General features: G+C 34.7%; 1 protein-coding gene across 5 annotated transcripts in view; it reads left to right on the top strand.

Moving 5' to 3' along the window:
* WDR72 (WD repeat domain 72) overlaps nucleotides 1-24,245 on the top strand; it is a 236,037-nt gene that overhangs the window by 123,095 nt on the left and 88,697 nt on the right. For all 5 annotated transcript variants that reach the window (XM_054531292.1, NM_001131120.1, XM_054531290.1 and 2 more), the window contains 3 exon segments: nucleotides 15,399-16,216; nucleotides 17,905-17,996; nucleotides 22,068-22,147. In XM_054531292.1, the coding sequence (XP_054387267.1) occupies nucleotides 15,399-16,216; nucleotides 17,905-17,996; nucleotides 22,068-22,147 (990 nt within the window).

The raw sequence follows: 24,245 nt of genomic DNA, 5'->3' as shown, positions 1-24,245 counted from the left end.
CCCTCATCTTCCTATCTTCTTCTGAGGCCTCCATACTCTTTCAACCTCTGCCCATTACCCAATTCCAAAGCTGCTTTCACATTTTCAGGTATCTTTGCAGCAATGCTCCACTCCTCAGTGATAATTTTCTGTGTTAGTTCTTGTACTGCTATAAAGAAACACCTGAGACTGGGTAATTTATAAAGAAAGGAAGTTTAATTGGTTTACAGTTCTGCAGGCTTTACAGGAAACAGTGGCTTTCTGCTTCTGAATAGGCCTCAGGAAACTTACAATTATGGTAGAAGGCAAAGGGAAAGCAGGACTCCTTTACATGTGGCTGGAGAAGGAGCAAGGGAGGGGGAATGCCACACACTTTTTATAAAACCAGATCTCATGAGAACTCAATCACTATATAGTACCAAGCGGGGGATGGTGCTAAACTATTAGAAACTGCCCCTGTGATCCAATCAGCTCTCACCAGGCACCACCTCCAGCATTGGGGATTATACTTCAACATGAGATTTGGGCAGGAACACAGATCCAAAAAATGTCAATTTTCTATATTGATATTGTGTACTACAACCTTGCTAAACTCATTTATTAGTTCAAATAGGTTTTTTTTGTGGATACCTTAGTGTTTTCTACATACAATATTATGTAATCTGCAGATATAGACAGTTTTACTTCCTTCTTTCCAATCTGGATGCCTCTTATTTATTTTTCTTTCTTAATCACCCTATCCAGGACGTCTAGTACAATGTTAAATAAAACTAACAAGAAAGGACATACTTGTCCTGTTCCTGATCTTAGGGGGAAAGCATTTGGTTTTTCACCATAAGTATTATGTTAGGTGTGGATTTTCCACAGATACCCTCTATCAGATTGCAGAAGTTCTTTTCTATTCCTAGTTTCTTGGGTGTTTTTTATTATGAAATTGTGTTTGATTTTTTCAAATGCTTTTTGTGCATCTATTAGCACATTTTTTTAATTCTATTAATATGATACATTATGTTAATGGATTTTTGTGTATTAAGTCAACTCTGTATATGTAGGATAAATTCTAGTTGGTCATGGTGTAAAATTATTTTCAGGTTTTGTTAGATTTGCTTTGTGAATATTTTCTTGAGGATTTTTGTGTCTATAGTTATAAGGGTTATTGGTCTGTAGTTTTCTTATCTTGTGATATCTCTGTCTGGTTTCAGTATTAGGGTAATACTGGCCTCTTAGAGAGATTTGGGAAGTGTTCTCATACCACTTTTATTTTTTTGGACATATTTGTCAAGAACTGGTATTAACTCTGCTTTAAATGTTTGGTAGAAATTAACAGTGGAGTCATCTGGACCTGATCTTTTCTATATAGAAAGATGTTTAACTACTAATTCAATTTCTTTACTTGGTATAGGTCTGTTCTGCTTTCTATTTCTTCTTATGCCAGTTTTGGTTGTTTATGTCTTTTTAAAAATTTGTCTGTTTCATCTTGATTTCCTAATTTGCTGACAGATAGCTATTCATAGTATTTCTCTGAGATCTTTTTAAAAACGTTTGTAAGATCAGTGATGATACCCCTCTTTCATTACTTTGATTTTTCCCCACTAATTATTAGGAGTGAATTGTTTAATTTGCACATATTTGTAAATTTCCCAAATAATGATAAGGTTGGTAAATGGGACTCCTCAGGGAGCTGGGAGGCAGCTGAAATATTGCCAGTTTTGTGGGGATGCGGATTTTTGAGGGTCTCCAAGCATATTATGCCTCATCCAGTGGCTGGTAGGCTGCTGGTTTTCATAGCTACCATGATTGCCAAACTGCTGATTTTCAAGACTGTGGAGTTAGAGAGGGGCAATGAGAATAAGGCAAATTAAAATGCTGGGACATTCACTGTTTTTACTGACATCCAGCCATTTTACTAGGGAAGAAAAGATCCTTGTCACAAACCTTTGGTTATTTCTCGAGTTCTTTTGCCTTTTTGAAGGAGCATATTTTCAGTGGACCTAACTTAATTAACCTAGAAGTTCTGCCCCTGCTATATTTTTTAATATAATTATTATACTTTTCCTAATATTTCTAAAAAATTCTTTTTCTTTTATTCATCTTATTTTTACTTTTTTTCTTCCATAACTTCGTGGTCATTTTTATGAATGTCATTCCTCTGATTTCTCTTTGATAGTCATAAATAATACATTTTCAGTCCCTTCTGTGGCACTGATTTTATCTGGAGTTAATATATGTTTCAGCTTTTATATTTGTAGCTATCTTTCTGAGTATTAGTTTCCCTGTGTTATAGAAGTTTGGTTTGCAAGCTCATTTCTAGAGAAAAATTTTTTCTCTTGGGTTTTTTGTTTTGCTGTATTTTATGTCTCTCTGTCTCTCTCTCACTCTCTCTCTCTCGCTCTCTCTCTCCTCAGCTGATATTGTCTGTTGGTTTTAGGTATGTGTCTGCATACTTTGTCAAGGCCTTTAGTCTAGAATGGTACCTGGACTGCATTAATATTGGGTGTATGTCTGTCTAATCAGTGAACTAGTTTATGGGTTGATTGAGTTAAAAGTTAGATTAGGATTTTTCTAGGTTGTCCACCCGCCAATGGCCTGACATTTAGCCTCAGAAGTTGACTCTAAAGCCTTATTATCTGCTTATAGACTTGTTGGTAAGCAGGCCTGTGACTTTAGCTTCACTTTGCACATTGTGTTTCTTTCCATTTGTGGTCTTCCAAGATGTTTATTTTGTTTTTGAGCTTAGCTAAACATTTTAAGTTTTTTTAAATTAAAAAAAAATCTATTGTTGGTATGAATTTAAAAAATTTAGTTTACTTCAAAGTCTAAACTTTGCCATCTTGACTAGAAATCAACTCATATTTTCAAAATATTTAGAATTTGTTAATTTGTCATAACACAAATTTAGTTATTTGAAATTTTTAGCAGCAAAGATGTAAGCATCTAGTGTAATTTCTTTTTGTATCTAAGTACCATATTCTCTACCTTTTTATGGCATAAGTTTTAAAGTTAACTTCTTATAAGTTAGGTTATAAATTTATCTACATTGTAGACTTGTTTCTCAGAAAATTTTCCACATCAAGAAATCACACTATCTTTTCCTGTCAAACTTATGATGTGGGCTAATCATTAAATAATTTCTCAGTAATATAGTATTCAATACATGGGTGTCAACTTTTTTTTAATATCATCTGTGCCATCTCTCACTTGAAAAACTTCCATTGTTATAAACCTTATGATGGAGATACTTTCCCTTGAGTATAGATTCATAGTTTAAATTTTGTAATTTTTTTCTTTGCATTAACTACACTCCTAATGCTTCAGCTGTGACTTACAGTTTTTATTTACTTAAAATGTAGAAGTAATTTAGAAACTTGAAGATTAACTAGAATGCAGATTCCATAGGGTCTTTCAGATTACTAAACTTTGTTTTCTTAGGAACTAAATTATACACACAGAATTCTTCAATTTTTACATAGCTTATTATAATATGTAATTAATGTGATAAGCACAACTGGGAAAAGAAGGTTGAGAACAAAGAGAATTAAAATTACCAGAAAGTAAATATCTCAGTTGCTATGAGTAGAAGGCAGAAAGTAGAAAGTAGTATACTGGTGGTCAGAGAGATTGGAGAGCATAGATTAATCTGATGAGTTAGCTGAGTGGAGAACTATTAAGGGGATTTTAAAAAGTATTTTATTTTTAACTTAAAAATGAAATTAAACATGTAAAATAATATAGCTTATTTATATTGAGCAAAATGTAGATTTATGATTGCAATTAGGCACTAATTTTTTAAATGACTATATAATGAATCAAGTGAGTTTTGTGTGTTTTTTTCTAACTAAACGTTTTTAGTATGGTTCACAATATATCATCTTTTATTTCATGTTCAAATTTCAATAAGAATATTAAGGAGTTTTGTTCTAGAAAAGAATTTGAAAGAGAATCAAGCTTTCCACAGGCCTAACTTATACACTTTACATTAAAACGTTTTTCATTTGAAGCTTCTGAGTTAGTTTTCTCAAGTTATCTGGTTTTCTCTGCTACATCGTTTTTTGTCAATGGCATTGGTTATGACTCAGAGTTCTGCTGTCACTGTTAATGTAATCCTGCATCTTTAACAGTATTTGCTATCTACTCTACAATTGAATTGCATCATCAGATAACCAGTCCAAGTCTAATAGATGGGGCTAGGTCTTTATGTTATAAGGCAAGGAGTGTTTAGGTACTAATTTTATATGTGACTAGTTCATTAGTGAATGTTTTCACATGATGATGACTTTTCCTTCCTTATACAGCTCAGTGACTGTGGTGTATTGTAAAATGAATGCTTAGCTAATGAAGACCCTTGTATATTTTAAAAATAATAAATAAAAAATATTATTTCATTCTTTGAAGAATCTAAGTGGATAATGTCATCTTAGGAGAAACAGACTTGGGAATCTTGGTTGGGCTATTTACCAGATGGGTAACTTAGAACAAGTCATTTCCCTTCTCTCTCTCATTTTTCCTTAGTGTGAGGAGAAAGAGTCAAATCAGACAATTTCTAAATTCTTCATTCAGGAATATAAGCAAATATCTAAAATGTTTTAGCAGCTGCTGCCTATATTTCCTAACTTTGTATTTAAATATTTATATTAAGTGTTACTGTACGAAGTGACAAAAGTGAGAAGATGAGGGTAGATTTAAGCATCAGTGTTACCCAGTCTATATTATGGTTGTAGTAGTGAGAGATGGGACTAGCTGGATTTCCTAGGCCAACTAAGAATCCCTAAGCCTAGCTGGGATGGTGACCGCTTCCACCTTTAAACATGGGGCTTGCAACTTAGCTCACACCCGACCAATCAGATAGTAAGGAGAGCTCATTAAAATGCTAATTAGGCAACAACAGGAGGTAAATAGCCAATCATCTGTTGCCTGAGAGCACAGCGGGAGGGACAAAGATCAGGATATAAACCCAGGCATTTGAGCCGGTAATGGCAACACCCTTTGGGTCCTCTCCCTTTGTATGGGAGCTCTGTTTTCACTCTATTTCACTCTGTTAAATCTTGCAGCTGCACTCTTCTGGTCTGTGTTTGTTATCGCTGGAGCTGAGCTTTTGCTTGCCGTCCACCACTGCTCTTTGCTGCCTCGCAGACCTGCCACTGACATCCATCCCTTGGATCCGGCAGGGTGTCCGCTGTGCTCCTGATCAGCAAGGCGTCCGTTGCTGCTCCCAATCAGGCTAAATGCTTGTCATTGTTCCTGCATGGCTAAGTGCCTGCGTTCGTCCTAATTGAGCTGAACACTAGTCACTGGGTCCCACGGTTCTCTCCCGTGACCCACAGCTTCTAATAGAGCTATAACACTCATTGCATGGCCCAAGATTCCATTTCTTGGAATCCGTGAGGCCTAGAACCCCAGGTCAGAGAACACGAGGCTTGACACCATCTTGGAAGTGGCCTGCCGCCATTTTGGAAGCCACTCATCACCATCTTGGGAGCTCTGGGAGCAAGGACCCCCAGTAACAGTAGCTTGGGCAGGTCAAATTTTTTCATAACAAACTCAGTGGGGGATCCAAAATGTTTTGAGAAAGAAGTTATCAGAACATGTTGCTAGAAAATGTGTTTCTACCTTCAAAAGCCAGGAGTAAAACCAGTCTCGTTTAACCATTTTGTCTTTCTGAATCAGGGAGAAAAGGAAGACGAGAGCACAAGAGAAACATAGTAGGCTGAAGGAAAAAGAAAATAAATCAATACACTTCTTTGTTCTTCAGATAAAAGTGTTAGACTTGTACTTTCACACCTGTTACATTTTTTTTTTGTCCGAACAGTTGGTTCTTTCTGTTTTTCCTTTTTATATGTACTTTGGATTGCTTACAGTTTGAATTTCGTGTCGTTGGCGTTGATTTTAATTATTCTGGGCTCTTGTGGATAGTAGAGGAATAATTTTGGCCTGCCAGCCATCTGGGATTCTACTTGCAGACTTTCAGACTCAGTAGCTTTTCCCAAAGTCTTTCTATTCCAGACAAAGAATTCAACCCTGTATGCCTTTGCCTACTCCCCACCTGCTGTTTATAGTATTCACATGTAGATGTATCAGCATTATTTTACTCCCAAACTCTCCAAAGTTCAGAGGTTGGAATGGATTGTTCTTTAGTGCCACCCTCTTGCTTTACCAATTATAAACAATACCTTCTCTCTTTCCTCAACCTGGGATTTCAGAGAGTAGTAGTAAAAGTGATGATTTTTGAGGAAAATACCAGGACCTTCTCTATGATGCAATACCTGGAAATCACATGTTGGGGAATTATCTGTCAGGCAATCAGATAGTGTTTTATAAACAACATGTAAACCAATCACTTAAAATTTGTATTTACTCCTCACATTTTTGCAGTGGTATGGATGGGATGAAATACTTCTTGCATTTAATTACTTGTTCTAGACTTTTAAAAATTGCAATCAGATTAATGAATGTTTCCAAAACACTTCCGTTAGAATGATGTTTTAGATATATTTTATCATCCTAAAATTAACATAATTATATTTGTATTTTTGCATTTAGCATGCTACTTTTAATAGACTTTTTGTCTGTGAAATATATTGCATATAGGTAACATAAAAATAAAGTTAATATTAACTACAGCCTTTGCTAAACATTACTGAATATTGTGTCTGCCCAATCTATAAAATGTGAAAACTCAGAAAATATATATTATGGGCATTTACTGTCATTTTTCTGTGTTAATTATATCCATAATGATAGTCATTATGTTTTCAAGACCCTTTGTTAGTAAGACTTTTAACATATACTTCCTAAAGTTTCAAACAGTGATGACTAGCTGGAATTGTGTTTAATAATTTCAATACATTAAAACATAGCAATAATTTATACTTATAATCTAATGGACTTGTTTTCAAATGGAAGCCAACTCTGTTGTATGTTAATTGAATTTGGAATAACATTTATGATCTTAAAATAATGTAAAATATTCAGTTGCTTCTTTGATAAGGTGACTATATTTAGGAACACAAATTTAGGATTTTTGCTTGTGGCAGTGCACTAGGCCTATTGTGGCTGTGTGGATCACAAAATAATAAGAGGAGAACAAGAAATATTGCTCGAATCATTGCTATGATTTTGATTGGCCCAGAAGTTGAGGAGATTTAGGTGCTGAGACAGAGATTATAGCTTTGAGGAAGTGGAAGTGCATAGGAGGGCAGAACTCTGCCTTCAGCCTGCTTGATTAACCAGTAATCCAGAAGAAACCACAGCTATAGTTTGTGAGTAGGTGACTTCTTTGCTTAAATACCCCTTCAAGAGTTATAACTATTCTTAGAATGCATTTAGTAGTCAGTAGAGTTTATACAGATCTATGTAATCTGGCCCTCATCTCTTCTGTGTAGCTCATTCTCTACCTTCCCATATTCTACCTTTCAGCCATTCTGAAATTTTCTCAGTTCACGCTATATGCGTACCTTCTTACCCTTCTTCTAGCCATCACTTCAGAGTTCTTCTCATATTTGCAATGCACCCAACCAATGTCTAATAGCCAGAATCTATAGGGAACTTAATTGAACAAGCAAAAAATAAATAACTCCATTAAAAATGGGAAAAGACATGAGCATACACTTCTCAAAAGAAGACATACAAGTGGCCAAGAAACATATGAAAAGATGCTCAACATCACTAGTTATCACAGCAATGCAACTCTAAACCACGATGAGTTACCATCTCATGCCAGTCAGAATGGCTATGATTAAACATCAAAAAACAACGGATGCTGGTGAGGCCACAGAGAACAGGGAATACTTATACAGTGTATATTTATAAGTGGGAATGTATACAGTGTATACTTATACTTGGTGGGAATGTAAATTAGTTCACCTACTGTGGAAAGCAGTGTGGAGATTTCTCAAAGAATTTAAAAAAGAACTACCATTTGACCCAGCAATCCCATTACTGGGTATATATCCAAAAGAAAATAAAGTTCTACCAAAAAGACACGTGATCTTGTATGTTCATTGCAGCACTATTCACAATAGCAAAGATATGGAATCAACCTAGGTGCGCATCAACAATGGATTGCATAAAGTGTGATATATATATATGTGTGTGTGTATGTGTATGTGTGTATATATATAAAATATAATGCTACTTAGCCATAAAAAGAATGAAATCATGTTCTTAGCAGCAACATGGATGCAGCTGGAGGTCATTATCCTAAGTTAATTAACACAGGAACAAATAGTCAAATACTGCACGTTCTCATTTATCAATGGGAGCTAAACAATGAGTACTCATGAACATAAAGATGACAACAATAGACCCTGGGGACTACTAAATGGAAAAGGAAAGAAGAGTACTGTGGGTTGAAAAACCAACTATTGGGTACTATGCTCAGTACCTGGGTGTTGGGATCAATCATATCCCAAACCACAAATCTGCAGATGTAGCCTCTGAATCTAAAATAAAATTGAAAAAAAAAGTTAATTAAGAAATCAAAACCAGTATAGTATACAATATTTTACATTTTTTTGAGACTAATGATTTACCAGCTATTTCTCTCTACAATATTTTTTTCTCTTTGTTTATCTCTTGTGATGGTATGAGTATTTTACAAATTAATTTATGTGAGTTCTTTATATGCCTAAAATATTAGCCTTTGATTATTGATCTTGTGAATTTTGTTCTTTTGCTTTTAAGTTTAATTTGATCAATGCAGCTGTTTTGCGGGGAGGGTAGTACATGTTAAAAACATTTGGCTAGTCATATCTATTGTTGACATTTTCTTTTTTTCCCTAGGGCCCTTTATTTTAGTTTAGTTTAGTTTAGTTTAGTTTAGTTTAGTTTAGTTTAGTTTAGTTTAGTTCTGGGATACATATGCAGGATGTACAGGTTTGTTATATAGGTAAATGTGTGCCATGGTGATTTGCTGTGCCTGTAGAAACCAATCACCTAGGTATTAAGGCCAGCATGCATTAGCTATTTATCCTGATGCTCTCCCTCCCCCTGCTCCCTCCTCAGACTGCCCCCACTGTGTGTGTTTTCCCCTCCTGTGTCCATGTGTTCTCATTGTTCAGCTCCCACTTATAAATTAGGACATGGGGTGTTTGTTTTTTCTTTCTCATTAGTTTGCTGAGGATAATGGCTTGCAGCTCCATCCATTGTGCCTGTAAAAGACACATCTCATTCTTTTTTATGGCTGTGTAGTATTCCATGGTATATACGTATCACTTTCTCCTTATCCAGTCTATCATTGATGGGCATTTGGGTTGATTCCATATCTTTGCTATTGTGACTAGTGCTGCAATGAACATAACACTTGCATGTATCTTTATAATAGAATGATTTATATTCCTATGGGTATATACCCAGTAATGGGATTGCTGGGTCAAATAGTATTTCCGGTTCTAGGTCTTTGAGGAATCGCTACACTGTCTTCCTCAGTGGTTGAACTAATTTACATGTCCACCAATAGTGTAAAAGCTGTTCCTATTTTTCTAAAGCCCTGCTATTATCTGTTGTTTCTTGACTTTTTAATAATCACCATTCTGAATGGCATGAGATGGTATCTCATTGCTGTTTTGATTTGCATTTCTCTAATGATCAGTGATTATGAGCTTTTTTCATGTTTGTTGACCACATGAATGTCTTCTGTTGAGAAGTGTCTGTTCTTGTTCTTTTGCCCACATTTTAATGGGGTTGTTTGTTTTTTTCTTGTAAATTTGTTTAAGTTCCTTGTAGATTCCGGATATTAGGGCTTTGTCAGATGCATAGATTGCAAAAACTTTCTCCCATTCTATAGGTTGTCTCTTCACTCTGATGATAGTTTCTTTTTTAAAAAAATGTTTATTTCCATAGGTTATTGGGGAACGGGTGGTGTTTGATTACATGATTAAATGCTTTAGTGGTGATTTGTGAGATTCTGTTGCACCCATCACCCAAGAGGTATACGCTGCACACACTGTAGTCTTTTATTCGTCATCCTCTTCCCACCTTTTCCACATGTCCCCAAAGTTTATTGTGTCATTCTTATGCCTTTGCATTCTCACAGCTTAGCTCCCACTTATAAGTGAAAACATACGATGCTTGATTTTCCATTCCTGAGATACTTCACTTAGAATAATAGTCTCCAATCTCATCCAGGTCATATTCCTTTTTACAGCTGAGTAGTACTCTATCATAGATAGATAGATCGATAAATAGATAGATAGATAGATAGATAGATAGATAGATAGATATCACAGTTTCTTTATCCACTCATTGATGGATGGGCATTTGGGTTGGTTCCAAGTTTTTGCAATTGAGAATTGTACTGCTATAAACATAGTTGTGCAAGTATTTTTTTCATATAATGACTTATTTTCCTCTGGGTGCATACCCAGTAGTGGGATTGCTGGATCAAATGGTAGTTCTACTTTTAGTTCTTTAAGGAATTCTCCACACTGTTTTCCACAGTGGTTGTGCTAGGTTACATTCCCACCAGCAGTGTAGAAGCACTCCCTGTTTACCACATCCAAGCCAACATCTATTATTATTTAATTTTTTTATTATGGCCATTCTTGCAAGAGTAAGGTGGTATTGCATTGTGGTTTTGATTTGAATTATCCTGATCATTAGTGATGTTGAGCATTTTTTATATGTTTGTTGGCAATTTTTATATCTTTTGATAATTTTCTATTCATGTTCTTATCCCACTTTTTGATGGAATTGTTTGTATTTTTCTTGCTAATTTGTTTGAGTTCATTGTAGATTCTGGATATCAGTCCTTTGTTAGATGTATAGATTGTAAAGATTTTCTCCCACTCTATGGGTTGTCTGTTTACTCTGCTGACTGTTCCTTTTGCCATGCAAAAGCTCTTTAGTTTAATTAAGTCCCAGCTGTTTAATCTTTGTTTTTATTGCATTTGCTTTTGGGTTCTTGGTCATGAAATCCTTGCCTAGGCTGATGTCTAGAAGAGTTTTTCCAATGTTATCTTCTAGAATTTTTATATTTTCAGGTCTGAGATTGAAGTCCTTGATCCATCATGGGTTGATTTTTGTTTAGGGTGAGAGATGAGGATCCGGTTTCATTCTCCTTCATGTGGCTTGCCAATTATCCCAGCACCATTTGTTGCATAGGGTGTCCTTTCCCCACTTTATGTTTTTGTTTGCTTTGTTGAAGATCAGTTGGCTGTAAGTATTTAGGTTTATTTCTGGGTTGGCCATTTTGATTACTATTTTTAGAAGAGCTTTTTGTTTGGTATGGTAAAATATGAGTTTTTGTAGAAATTTAAAAAATAAATATGATCAAAATATTTTAAGAAATCTGCAATTTTATAGAAAATGGGATTATATTTTTAAAAATTTAATTCTTTTCCATTGACAATATATATGAATTTTTGGCATATATATGTATGTCATAATGTATTTTGCATATATATATGCCATAATATATTCAGCCAAATCTATTTTATGGGACATTTAAGTTATTTTCAGCTTATTGAAATAGAAAAATCCTCAATGACCATTTTTTTCATATGATTTTGTGCATATTTATAATCATACCTTTAGGAATTATTTTTAAAATAATTTCTGCATTAAAGAGTATGTAACATTTTAAGATTATTGATACATGCTGCCAAATTGCCTTCCATAAAATAAGTGCCAACTTACACTAATCTTGCAGTGTATAAGAATGCCCATTTACTCCCTCCATTATCAAAACTGAATATTCAATTTTTAATGGTATTTGCAAATCCAATGTTTATCTGTTTGTTGGCTAATAGTCTGAACATCAGTCCTGTTCATTTCTCTACAAATAAAGAGTAAGCTATTTTAAAATTTATCTTTGAAAATAATGCATATTAGAATTAACAAGAAATTTACAGAAATTCTTACAGTTAAAAAGCAAAATGAGATTACAATTCCAGACAGGTCAGAAAAGGCTGAAAGAACATTTGCTAATCCCCGGGTACTTTTAGCTTTTGTTTAAACCACTATAAAGGTTAAAAGAGAGAATTTCCAGGTCCAGTGCAGTGATAGGAAGTCGGATGGGATACCACAGCATAAGCTCATTGTCCTCTAAGAGCTGCGTATTCAGTGAGAAAGCCAATCAGTGAGGTGAGCAATATTTTTCACACAAGAAGAGAATAAAAATATTTGTCTTTGTTGGTCTCAGCCCTAGATGGAGGGGGGAAAGTACTTTTGCTTAAGTATTAATAACCATAATCTTGAGTCAGAATTCACACCACCTTCAAGGAGTGAAAACTTTTTAAGCTGAAAATTTTGTTTAAAATTTTAAATTTTGTTTAAATTTTGGTAGTACCCTTGGATGCCTGGTATTCACAAACTAAAATCCTCTCTTAAAGAGTGCACCCTCACATATATCTCAAAGGATTCTCACTGATCACATTTCATACACACACACACACACACACACATACACACACACAATTATAAAGCCTACAAGGAAACAGGAAAACGTAGGCAAAATAAAAAAGCAGAGCCATATCCACAAAGATTTTAGAAACTTTAATTACAGATGCGAAGTATAATAAGTATGTTTAAAAATATAAGAATTATTTTAAAATATGAGTAAGAAATAGCTGTCTATAAAAATGACCATTCTGTTTTTTTTAAAAGAACCAAATAGAACGTCTGGCAATGAAAAATGTAAAAATCAAAATTAGGAACTCAATGGGCAAGTTAAGGGACATATTAAACACAGGTGAGAAGACAATTGGCAAACTAAAAGAAAAATTTTGAAGGGATTGCCCCACATGAGGTACAGAAAGACAAAGAGATGAAAAACATGAAAGGGGATAGAGCCTCTGGCAAATACCCGATCAGAGTCCCATAAGGGGATAATGGGATGGTAAGAGAAAATATTCAAAAGGATAAGCCCAACAACTTCACAAAGTTAATGGAAGATAGGGAGGCTCAGATACAGTGGAGGACTGGGGAAAAACATCCACACCTAGAAGAATCATAGTGAAGCAGTGGAATATTAAAGCCAAAAGGATCTCATCAAACAGCAGAGAGAAAAGACAGATGGTGTGACAGACTAGCAGCTGACTTCTCAACTGCATCAGAGGAAGCCAGAGACTGCAGAATAATCCCTTCTTCACCAATCCTGGGAGAAAATAAGTCAAGCTAACACAAAACTACCTTTTAAGAAAAACATTATTCCATTGAGAGGATAACCAAAGTCAAAAGTCGATTCTTTAAAAAGAATATCAAAATTGACAAAATTCTAGCAGGAAAAAAAAAAGGCAATAAAAGTAATAAATTTTAAGAGGGCCCATAGTTATAGGTACTGCAGAGTTAAATAACTGATGGGCAAGTAATATAAACATATTTTTGAGTGATTATAAAACTACCAAAAGAAATTAGACATGGTCTAAATAAGTGGGATATGTAATCTGGAGTTTGGCAAACATGCAAAAACATGCAAAATTAAATAGGTCAAATAGGAATACATATTTAAGGTTAAGACACTAAACGGAAGCAAAGAAATTAGAAGCATGAAATTCAAATATTGGTTACTTTCTGACAGTATGCAGGGGTAAAAAAAATCAGGGCATATTCTACTTTTTAGCCCAAATGGAGGCACTTTGTTAATATTCCTTAAACTGTTCATTTACATTATTTATTTACCATGAAATGTATAACACATATAGAAAAAAGTAAACAATACAGCACAAAAATGTATAGCTCAATAAATTGTCGTAAAGCACACACCTTCATAATCACCACATAGATCCAGAAATAAAACATGTGAGCACCCCAGAAACTACACCTCCCAGTCCTCAAAAGGTAGCCACTATCTTTGTAGATTTGTTTATGAAGGTATCCTTAAACCCTATTGTTTTGTTTTCTCCTGTCTTTTGAAAATAATGGGGATGGAATTACATACAGTTAATTCTTTTATGTCTGGCTTCTTTGATGAACATAATATTGGTGAAATTAATAGGCCAATGAATGGTATTATTTTAATTTCATTTTTCTGGTTACTACTTGTAAAAATTTTTCATATTATAACTTTTGAATATTTGTTTTGTGAATTGTTATTATCTTTGGCCATTCATCCATCTGTAAGATCCTCTTCTTATTATTGATTTGCAAAAATTATTTATTAATAATTATATTAACCCTTATTGACAAATGTGCTCTTTACAATTTGTTCTCCATTTCATTTTTTACCATTTATAATTTGTAATGGTCTTCTTTTTAAACTTTCCTTTTTTTATTATTGAAAATTAAATATATCATCACTGTAAAAAAATTTCAGAAAACCAAACCAAAAACACAGCACACCATATTATAAAGATCATTTTAATTTCTTCTTCCCAATTAATTCCTTCTTCCCAATTAAATGTTAACTATTAACATTTTTATTCATATCCTTTGTGACTTTATTCATTTATTTGTATTTACACGTTCTCTATATATGTATATTTAAATATACAAATGTAGATATATATGTCAATTTTTAAATATCTATATATTTGTACGTAAAATTTTACAAAAGGAGAATTATTTTGTCTGCCTAATAACATGTTTTTCACCAATCGATATAATTTACACCACCATTTTAAATTATTTAAATGGTGTTCCATTGTATAAATTTGCTAATTATTAATTCAACAAACATTAATTGAGTCTCTTGATAATGCTGTATAGCAGCATTGTTTTGTAGGCACTGGAAGCAACTAATGTACAAAATTCCTGCAAAGGTGTGGCTTGAATGCTAGTGGAGGAAACATACAATAAAGAAATAAATTTTTCATATTCTATAAGGAAATCCTAAGTCCTAGAAAGAAGAAAGAAAGCAAGGAAGAGTATAGAGAGTAATGGGTTGATATGAGTGAATAGAGTATTCAAGGAATGCCTCATAAATTAGCAAGAACATAATTTAAGTATGGCAACCCACGGTGCCAGCCTTTGGGGCAAAATCAAATGCAAGTCAACAAGGTGAGTTTTTTGGGTTTTTCTTAGAGCAATATGACATTGGTTAACATTTAAGTTACTTCTAATTTTAACCAATTTGGAAGCACCATTTTTGTTAAAATACTTAATAAATTTTTGCATGCGTTCTTACATTTGTTCTCAGTTTTCAAACCTACCTTGTCCTTGTATGTCTTTATGACAATAATAGTAGAAAGATGTGAGAGTCTATATTAGAGAATGTTAATCTAGTGCCATTTTACTCCAGAGACATAATTCATATTTATTTAGAGGAAAAATAAAACTTAGGAAAAAAGAAAAGTTTTCAAAGAATGTTAGAATATAGAATATTTAATTTAGAAATGAATTTTTATAGCTAAGACAAAAAAATTGAAATGACTTGCCTTTAGCTGCTCTGCAATGTAATACTTTTAAAAAACACTAGTTTAATATCATGGCATCTTTAATAAAATAATAAGTCAGAACTTTGACACATATTTTTTTTGTTCCCTTAGGTTATTGATGCCAAATTTTGCCCAAGACCTTTTAATGTCTTGCCTGTGAAGACAAAATGGAGTAACGTGGGCTTTCATATTCTTCTATTTGATCTGGAAAACCTTGTTGAACTTTTGCTACCAACTCCACTCAGTGATGTTGACTCTTCCAGTTCATTCTATGGTGGTGAGGTCCTGAGAAGAGCCAAGAGCACAGTGGAGAAGAAGACACTGACACTGAGAAAAAGTAAAACTGCCTGTGGTCCTCTTTCAGCAGAGGCACTAGCCAAGCCTATTACTGAAAGCCTGGCCCAAGGAGATAATACCATCAAATTCTCAGCAGAAAATGATGGCATTAAAAGGCAGAAGAAAATGAAGATCTCCAAAAAGATGCAGCCTAAGCCATCAAGAAAAGTAGATGCCAGTCTCACAATAGACACAGCTAAATTGTTTCTGTCTTGCCTTTTGCCATGGGGAGTGGATAAAGATTTAGATTATCTTTGCATTAAGCACCTCAATATTTTAAAGCTTCAGGGTGCTATTTCTTTGGGATTTGCTTCGAATGAAGATAATTTCTCACTGATGTTGCCAGGTTGGGATTTATGCAATACTGAAATGATAAAAGACTATTCAGGAGTAAATTTATTTTCCAGGAAAGTTTTGGACTTGTCAGATAAATACACAGCCACTCTTCCAAATCAGGTTGGAATTCCAAGAGGATTGGAAAATAATTGTGATTCTTTGCAAGAGTCAGATACTATAGTTTATTTGTTGAGCAGACTATTTTTAGTTAATAAGTTAGTTAACATGCCTTTAGAATTGGCATGTAGAGTTGGCAGGTAAGACATACCTAGAGATTTTCACTATACTAGATTATGACATTAACAATATATATCATTATTTGCTGTATTCAGCTCTTTAACATTCCTTCCTTCTTTCCAGTGGGGGGTAAGTATGCAACAATTTCTGGTTTAAAAAACATTTAAGAAAATCTCCCTTTTAATTGTTTGGGATTGGAGTATAATTTGGCAATAAATCTATATGTTTTAAAATTCATTAATTCAACAAATATTCAATGTTCTCATAATATGTGCCAGGAAAGACATAGTGTGGGATGTTGAATGAGTTGATAGATAGATAGATAGATACATACATACATACACATATACATACATAGACACATATACGTCTTGAAATCTATTATACATGGTGTGAATTAAGTATGAGCAAAAACATTTAAGTAAATGCTTATGATGAAATATTTTTATATCATCAGAGAAGGAAAACTTTGAAAATTTCCTACCTCAAATTTTACCATTTATTTTATATTTTGGCATATTAAAATAGAATAAAATAGAAGAGGCTATTTAGTAATTCATTTATACATAGTACAGTTTAGTAATAACTGTTGCTTTTGAATGTTGAGATTACACTAGCTGTGTGGCTTTGGGCTAGTCACTTTGCTTTTCTGGGCCTTACTTTCCTCATTTACAAAATGAGGTGGGTGGTATAGGTGATTGTCAAATTCTTAAAAGCTTAGGCTGCTAACCAATTTTGATTTATTGGTCTAATCATGATCCCACAGAGCAGATGAGGGACTTAGTTGTTTGCCAGAGGTTTTCATTCTAAGTTTATTCCTGATACAGATTACAGGATGGAAATGATGTGTCTGACTGATGTCTGGTGCACTTTAGGGAAGCTTATGGACTTTTGGTATGCCTTTTATTAAATAGCCTTTCAAATGTTGTCACACATTAGTTGACTCTTTAAAGAATTCTTCATTGAAACAAATTATAGAATGAAGGTGTCAGGATTAGAGACTGCTTCTCTACTGCAGCCACTCCAGATTTGATCTGCTGTCGGAGCCCAGATATTATTTTTTGAGAAATCGAAATCATGTATATTGGATTTGTCACACCAAATCCTTCCAACAAATTTGACCATTTCACATAGATTTTACTGTGGTTGTGAAGGTTGAGAAATCCTTGTATGCTTAACAACTGGGCACATGATTTAACTGAATTTTAAGGCAACACCTGCCTACTTATCAGAACATCCCTGGCAGTTTCGGAAGATTCCTATGATTGGAACACTGGCCTACGGTAAAACCTGCCTGCCTTCATAAGGCTCCAGTGATACCTGAGGAGAATTCTTTGACAGATGTCAACATATTGGGTTTTTAAATTTGTTGCATTAGTCAGTAGTTATGTAACCTAAAATAGCAAAGCCTGTCTTGTAAACGTAGGTCACAGATAATTCTGGCAAACTAAAATGTGCAGGTCAATTGGGATTAAGATTTTAGGTGGGAGCCTAAAAAAATAAATAAATAAATAAATAAGATTTTAGGTGGGAGCAAAGTGAGGAAATCAGATACACAAAAGAAATTGATGTGAAAGATACTGCTAAAAATAATCTGTATTCAATTTCCAAATTTGCTAAAGTGGTCATGTACCCATATCTTTGATTTATTTCCTCAAATAATTTTTCATGCTTTTTAGTAATATGCTGTCAATCTTTTTTCTAACAGTTCTTTCAGAATGGAATGTGTACATAATAAGGTGAGAAGTGCTGGGAATGACATTTTAAATATGTCAAGCTTCTACAGTTGCTTACGAAATGGTAAGAGAGTTACTGGCACAGATATGATCTGATTTTTTTTTTTCTGTGAAAGGACATAACTAGTCTTTCTATAACTGGTTAGCAATGTCAAAATAAATAACATATATAAAACATAGATTTTACCTACGTTTGTGATTACACTAGCTGTGTGGCTTTAGGCTAGTCATTTAGCTTTTCTGGGCTTTACTTTCTTCATTTAGAAAATAAGGTGGGTGACATTTATAAAACATTTAAAAACATAGATTGAACATTTTATAATTTTAAAACATAGACATAACATTTGAACACTTATAAAACATAGATTTCAAATGATCTTTGAAATGCCTAAAAATTTGAAGCTTTTCAGCAAAGGAAATACTTAGATGTTAAGTATTTTATTATTGTGTTTTACTGGAAAGTTTATTGCATCATCTTTATTACCAAATAAATGATTATTATATTAGATAATTTTCTTGCAATTTCAGAAGGTTATATTCTCAACTTCAGTGTTTAGATTTCCTCTTGATGCCAAATGGCAAATGTATCTCCCAAACCTGCTTTTCCAATTTGGAGACATCTCAGTAAATGACAGTTCTATCCTTCCAATCACCGATTGCTCAAGCCAAGAACTTTGTGATTCTTTTTTACTTTTCCTTTCTCTCATACCCCACATCCAGTCTGTTAGTAATTGTGTCAGTTCTACCTTCAGAATGTATCCCAGAATCTGACTGCTTCTCACCGCCTGCACCAGCAACTCCATCCCCCTCAACCTTCCTTTCCCTCACCCTCACCCCTGTGAGCGTTCATCCTGTCTTGCCTGGATGACCACAGCAGGCTCCTGATCATCTCTCTGCTCCTATTCTTGACTCCTGCACTCTGTTCCCAACCAAGCAGCCAGAATGATTTATTCAGAACTAAGTCAGAACCTCACTCTTCTATGTATAACCTTCTGGTGGTTTCTGTTTCACTCAGAATAAAAGCCATTGTCCTTACTATAGCACAGAAGGCCCTATAGGATCTGGCCGCTCTACTTATGTCATCATATACACACCCCCATCCAACCTTCTCTCTTAGTGCTCACCCCCTGCTTAACTCATTCCGGCTACCCTAGCCTTTTTACTCTTACCCAAGCATGACAAGCAGGTCTGAGGACCTTTGCATTAGCTGTACCCTTGCCTGTGGTGTTCTTTCCCTAGACCTTCATATGGCTCAACCTGCTCACCCTCCACCCACTACCATCCATCAAGTCTTGCCCCACTGCCACTTTATCACTGCAGCAGCACTCCCTACCCCTTTCACTGTTGTACTGTTCTCCATAAGCCTCTTCACTATCTATCTGACATCTGTTACTTTAAAAAATCTCATCTGCCTCCTGCTACTAAATTGTAAGCTCCGTGGAAGTTATATTTTTGTGACAGTTTTATTCATTGCTGTGTCCCTGGTTCCTAGAACAATATCTAGAAGGAATTAGCGAATAACTGTTGAAGTAGTGGATGAGTTAAATTAATGGACAAATAAAATTAAAGGATAAATAATGACTAGAACAATGGTTTTGGAGATAAATAAGATAGATGGCTGAGATTCAAGATCCAGCTCTGCCATTCACTATTTGTGTTCTATTGGGCATGTCTTTTACTTTTTAAAAGCCCTAATTACTACATTTGTAAAATGGGAATGTGATCCCAGATACAATGTGCATGTTGCCTCCAAAGCTGTGCAGTATATGATCCATAGGATGGGGTGACCTGAATAACAGTACACAGTGGCCCTCACAGGACTGTTGAAAAGAGTATTTTCAAGTGAGAGTTTATTAATAGCTTCCAATTACCTCGTGCTTAGTATGTTCCAAGAATTATGTTAATGGTTTTACATATATTATCTTATTTAATGTAAAAACAACCCCGCACAGTAGGAGGCAGCATCTCTGTTGTACCGTTAAAAAAAAAAATGGGACTCAGGGAAGTTAGATGACTCATAGGCAAACAGCTATTCAGTAGAGGGGCCTGCATTCCAGTCCAAATCTGATTCCTAACCCCGTTTCCTGTCCACTGTGTCAGGCCACTTCTCACATTTATGATTACAGATAATGTTCCCTCTAAATATCCCCAGTCTGGGTTGCCTCCTTTCTCCTTAGATAGTTACTCTTATTAGGGTTAGCTATCCAGTGTTTTTTTTTGTTGTTGTTGTTGTTTGTTTGTTTTTTAGCACTGGTAACTGGGAAGGGGATTGGAATTTAAGGTTTAATATAAGTGTTTCTGCAAAGACAGGGGATTGCTAACCAGAATCAAGGAGGCTCCTGCTTTTCCTATGGGTGCCCCAGCAAAGAAGCCTAAGCAACTACTGTTACTATAGAATCATCTCTCTGGAATTTAGGTTGGCATTTATAGCATTTGAAATTCAGCTAAGGCGTAGGGAAACATGTTTTTCAAAAAAATAATAGGAAGATGGAACGTTAAAGAAAGGAAGTATTGACTTCATGGTATTAATTTTATGAAGCCAAATCCTGAAGAATAAAATAATACTCCGAGGTGCTCATCTAAAACGTTGATAGGAACCAGTATTCACTTCTGTCAGCAGGAATTGACTGAATAATGTTGGTAAGCCTGGGATACTTTCTTTTATCTTTCCCCCTAAAGTTGCAATTAATTCTTTAACTCACTGACATTGCCAGGATAAGTTGGCTCTCATTTCTATCACACATTAAAATTTGAACATCACATTAAATTGTGCTGTGAAGTACCCCATGATGCTAGTAAGTAGTTACAGTTGAGACCAATACTTAGCTTTGATGGTTGAGTCACAAGGTCAGCAAAGTGGGAGAGGGAGGAAAAACAGAGATCAAAAGAAAATGTTCTCTTACCTGCTGTGTTCATGAAGAAATAGAAAACATGTCAAAATTATAATCTTCTACCATACTTACATGTTTTATATAGTGTTCTTGGTCATTTTACATTTATATTAAATGCTCTATCAGGAAAAAATAATACCAATAATTGGTCAGAAGTTTCTTATATATTACTTTTATGTTCTCAAATTGCATTGTATACAATACCTTTATTACATTTTCCTTGACTGCTAATGTGGTAAATATATATTCATATATATATATATGTACCTCGTATGTTAATATAAAAATAGGGATTTGATGAAAAGTGTATCAGACAAATGCTAATTTAAATAGTTGATACCACAATGTCAAACATATATCAATATATTAATTTAAGTAGACAATTATAGTAACAACTTTTCCGCTTGCACAAGCCCTTACCATTCTTCCCTATCTCTCAGGATCTGGCACCTAGATAATAGACTTTAGCCATCAGAAAGCCTTAATTCATCAATTGTTCATTATGATTATATGTACATTTTCAATTAATGAAAAGGCACTTATTAAGTACTTTTTTGTGTAGGAAACTGCTGGACACTCTATGAACCAGTTGACATAACCAAGCACTCACTCATTCTTAAAATTTCACACTGAACATTAAGGCAAATAGAAAGGACACTGGAGAAGGCAAACAGAGAAGAAACAATACATAACAGAATGAGTTAAATTAAAACAGTAGTGCTCTACCTATTGATCAGAGTGGTATAGCTGGGTAAGGACAAATCAAAGGAAGTCTCTTATTTGATTTTACATGTGATAGAGACTAATTCATGGCAGAGTAGAATTTCAGAATTTGTATAAGGAAGGAATTGTAAGATTTGGTGATCTGTCTTGGGTCAGCAAAAAGAACAAAAATGCGTTGAAGCTGTAAAAATGAATTTGATTTGATGTGAATATGTGTTAGTATAATTGTTAGAATTACATATAAGTGTGTGTGTGTGTGTATGTGTGTGTATAAATGTACACAAATGGATGTTAACTCTAGCTGTATATGTAAACCATCTGTGGCACTTTTACAAAGCATTAATGCCTGTCCCACCTCTACCACAGGATCTGTAAAATAAAAATCTCTGGAAGATTGAACCTGGGCATTGGTGTTTATAAAAAACAAAGCTTCCCAGGTGATTCTAATATGCAGCCCACCTTAAGAGCCATTATCCATCTTTAATACTCTCAAGATATAAATGTGTTCTGTATATTTCTAGGTAAGAATGAATCCCATGTACCTGAGGCTGACCTTTCACTTTTGAAGCTAATTTCCTGTTGGAGAGACCAGTCTGTGCAGGTATGATATAATTCACATTCATGAAGTTATTAGAAGAGTTCCTTGCTGCTGTGGTTCATGGATACCCCCCTCTATCTGAAAATACAAGTTGTTACTCTTGTCCTCATAAAATGGCCTTTGAACAGACATAGAGATGAGGGAAAACACAGACCATAACATAAGCAAGGGTGCACCATTCACTAGGAGAGTGTGAATGCCCGAGGCTGAGGGAGGGAGGTTCTTGCCATCACAGGTAATTTCTTGCTTGTTGAAGCTTCAGTTTGAAGCAGAATTGTCCATTATTTGATTTCAAAATATGCCATGCATCAAAATACCTATGTGTGGGAATATGATTATGTGAAATTAGAATTTTTTTTAGTTTTTGATTTTTGTGGGCACATAGTGGTCATATATATTTATGGGGTACATGAAATATTTTAATATAGGCATGCAATGCCTAATTATCACATCACAGAGAATGGGTTATCCATAACCTCAAGCATTTGTCCTTTGTGTTATAAATAATCCATTTATACTCTTTTAGTTATCTTAAAAAGTAAAACTAAATTATTATTGACTATAGTCACCCTGTTGTGCTATCAAATAGTAGGTCTTATTCATTCTTTCTAACGTTTTTTGGCACCTATTAATCATCCCCTCCTACCTCTATCCCACACTACCCTTCCCAGCCTCTGCTAACCATTCTTCTACTCTCTACGTCCATGAGTTCAATTGTTTTTATTTTTATTTATTTATTTATTTATTTATTTTTGAGAAAGGATCTCGCTCTGTTGCCCAGTCTGGAGTGCAGTGGTACAGTCACAGCTCACTGCAGCCTCGTTCTCCCAGGCTCAAGTGATCCTCCCACCTCAGCCTCCCGAGTAGCTGGAACTACAGGCATGCACCACCACACCTGGGTAATTTTTTTGTATTTTTAAAGAGATGGGGTTTTGCCATGTTGCCCAGGCTGGCCTCAAATTCCTGGGCTCAAGCGATCCTCCCACCTCAGCCTTCCAAAGTGCTAGGATTACAGGTGTGTGCCATCTCACCTGACCTGTTTTGATTTTGAGATTCCACGCATAAGTGAAAACATGCAATATTAGTGTATCTATGCCTGGCTTATTTCACTTAACATAATGATCTCCAGTTTATCCATGATGTTGCAAATGACAGGACCTCATTTTTTTTATAGCTGAATAGTGCTTTATTGTGTATGTGTACCATGTTTTCTTTATCCATTTATCTGTTGATGGATACTTAATTGCTTCCAAATACTTAGGTTGCTTCCAAATCTTGGCTGTTGTGAACAGTTCTGCAACAAACATAGGAGTGCAGATTTCTCTTTGATATACTGGTTTGCTTTCTTTTGGGTTATACTGAGCAGTGGGATTGCTGTATCATATGGTAGATCTATTTTTAGTTTTTTAAGCAACCTCCAAATTGTTCTCCATAGTGGTTGTACTAGTTTACATTTCCACCAACAGTGGATTTTCTTTTCTCCACATCCTCACCAGCATCTGATACTGCCTGTATTTTGGATATAAGCCATTTTAACTGGGGTGACATGATATTGCTTTGTTGCTTTGATTTGCATTTCTCTGATGATAAGTGATGTTGAGTACCTTTGCATATGCCTGTTTATTCTTTGTGTGTCTTCTTTTGAGAAATGTCTATTCAATTATTTTGGCCATTTTTTGATTGGATTGTTAGATTTTTCCTATAGAGTTGTTTGAGCTCCTTGTATACTCTGGGTATTAATCCCTTGTCAGATGGGTAGTTTGCAAATATTTTCTGTCATTCTGTGGATCGTCTCTTGATTTTGTTGATTGTTTCCTTTGCTATGCAGAAGCTTTTAAATTTGATGTGATTCCATTTGTCCATTTTTGCATTGGTTGCCTGCGCTTACTCAGGAAATTTTTGCCCAAACCAATGTCCTGGAGATCTCCCCCAATGTTTTCTTGTAGTAGTTTGATAGTTTAATGGCTTAGATTTAAGTCTTCAATCCATTTTGATTTGACTTTTGTATATGGTAAGAGATAGGGGTCTAGTTTCATTCTTCTGCATGAGGATTTCCCAGCACCATTTATTGAAGAGACTGTCTTTTCCCCAATGTATGTTC

This window comes from Pongo abelii, chromosome 16 (genome assembly GCF_028885655.2).
Source record: "Pongo abelii isolate AG06213 chromosome 16, NHGRI_mPonAbe1-v2.0_pri, whole genome shotgun sequence".
In the NCBI taxonomy this organism is placed as follows: Eukaryota; Metazoa; Chordata; class Mammalia; order Primates; family Hominidae; genus Pongo; species Pongo abelii.
Note: the sequence above shows the minus strand (reverse complement) of the source record. Positions and strands in the feature narration are given on the sequence as shown.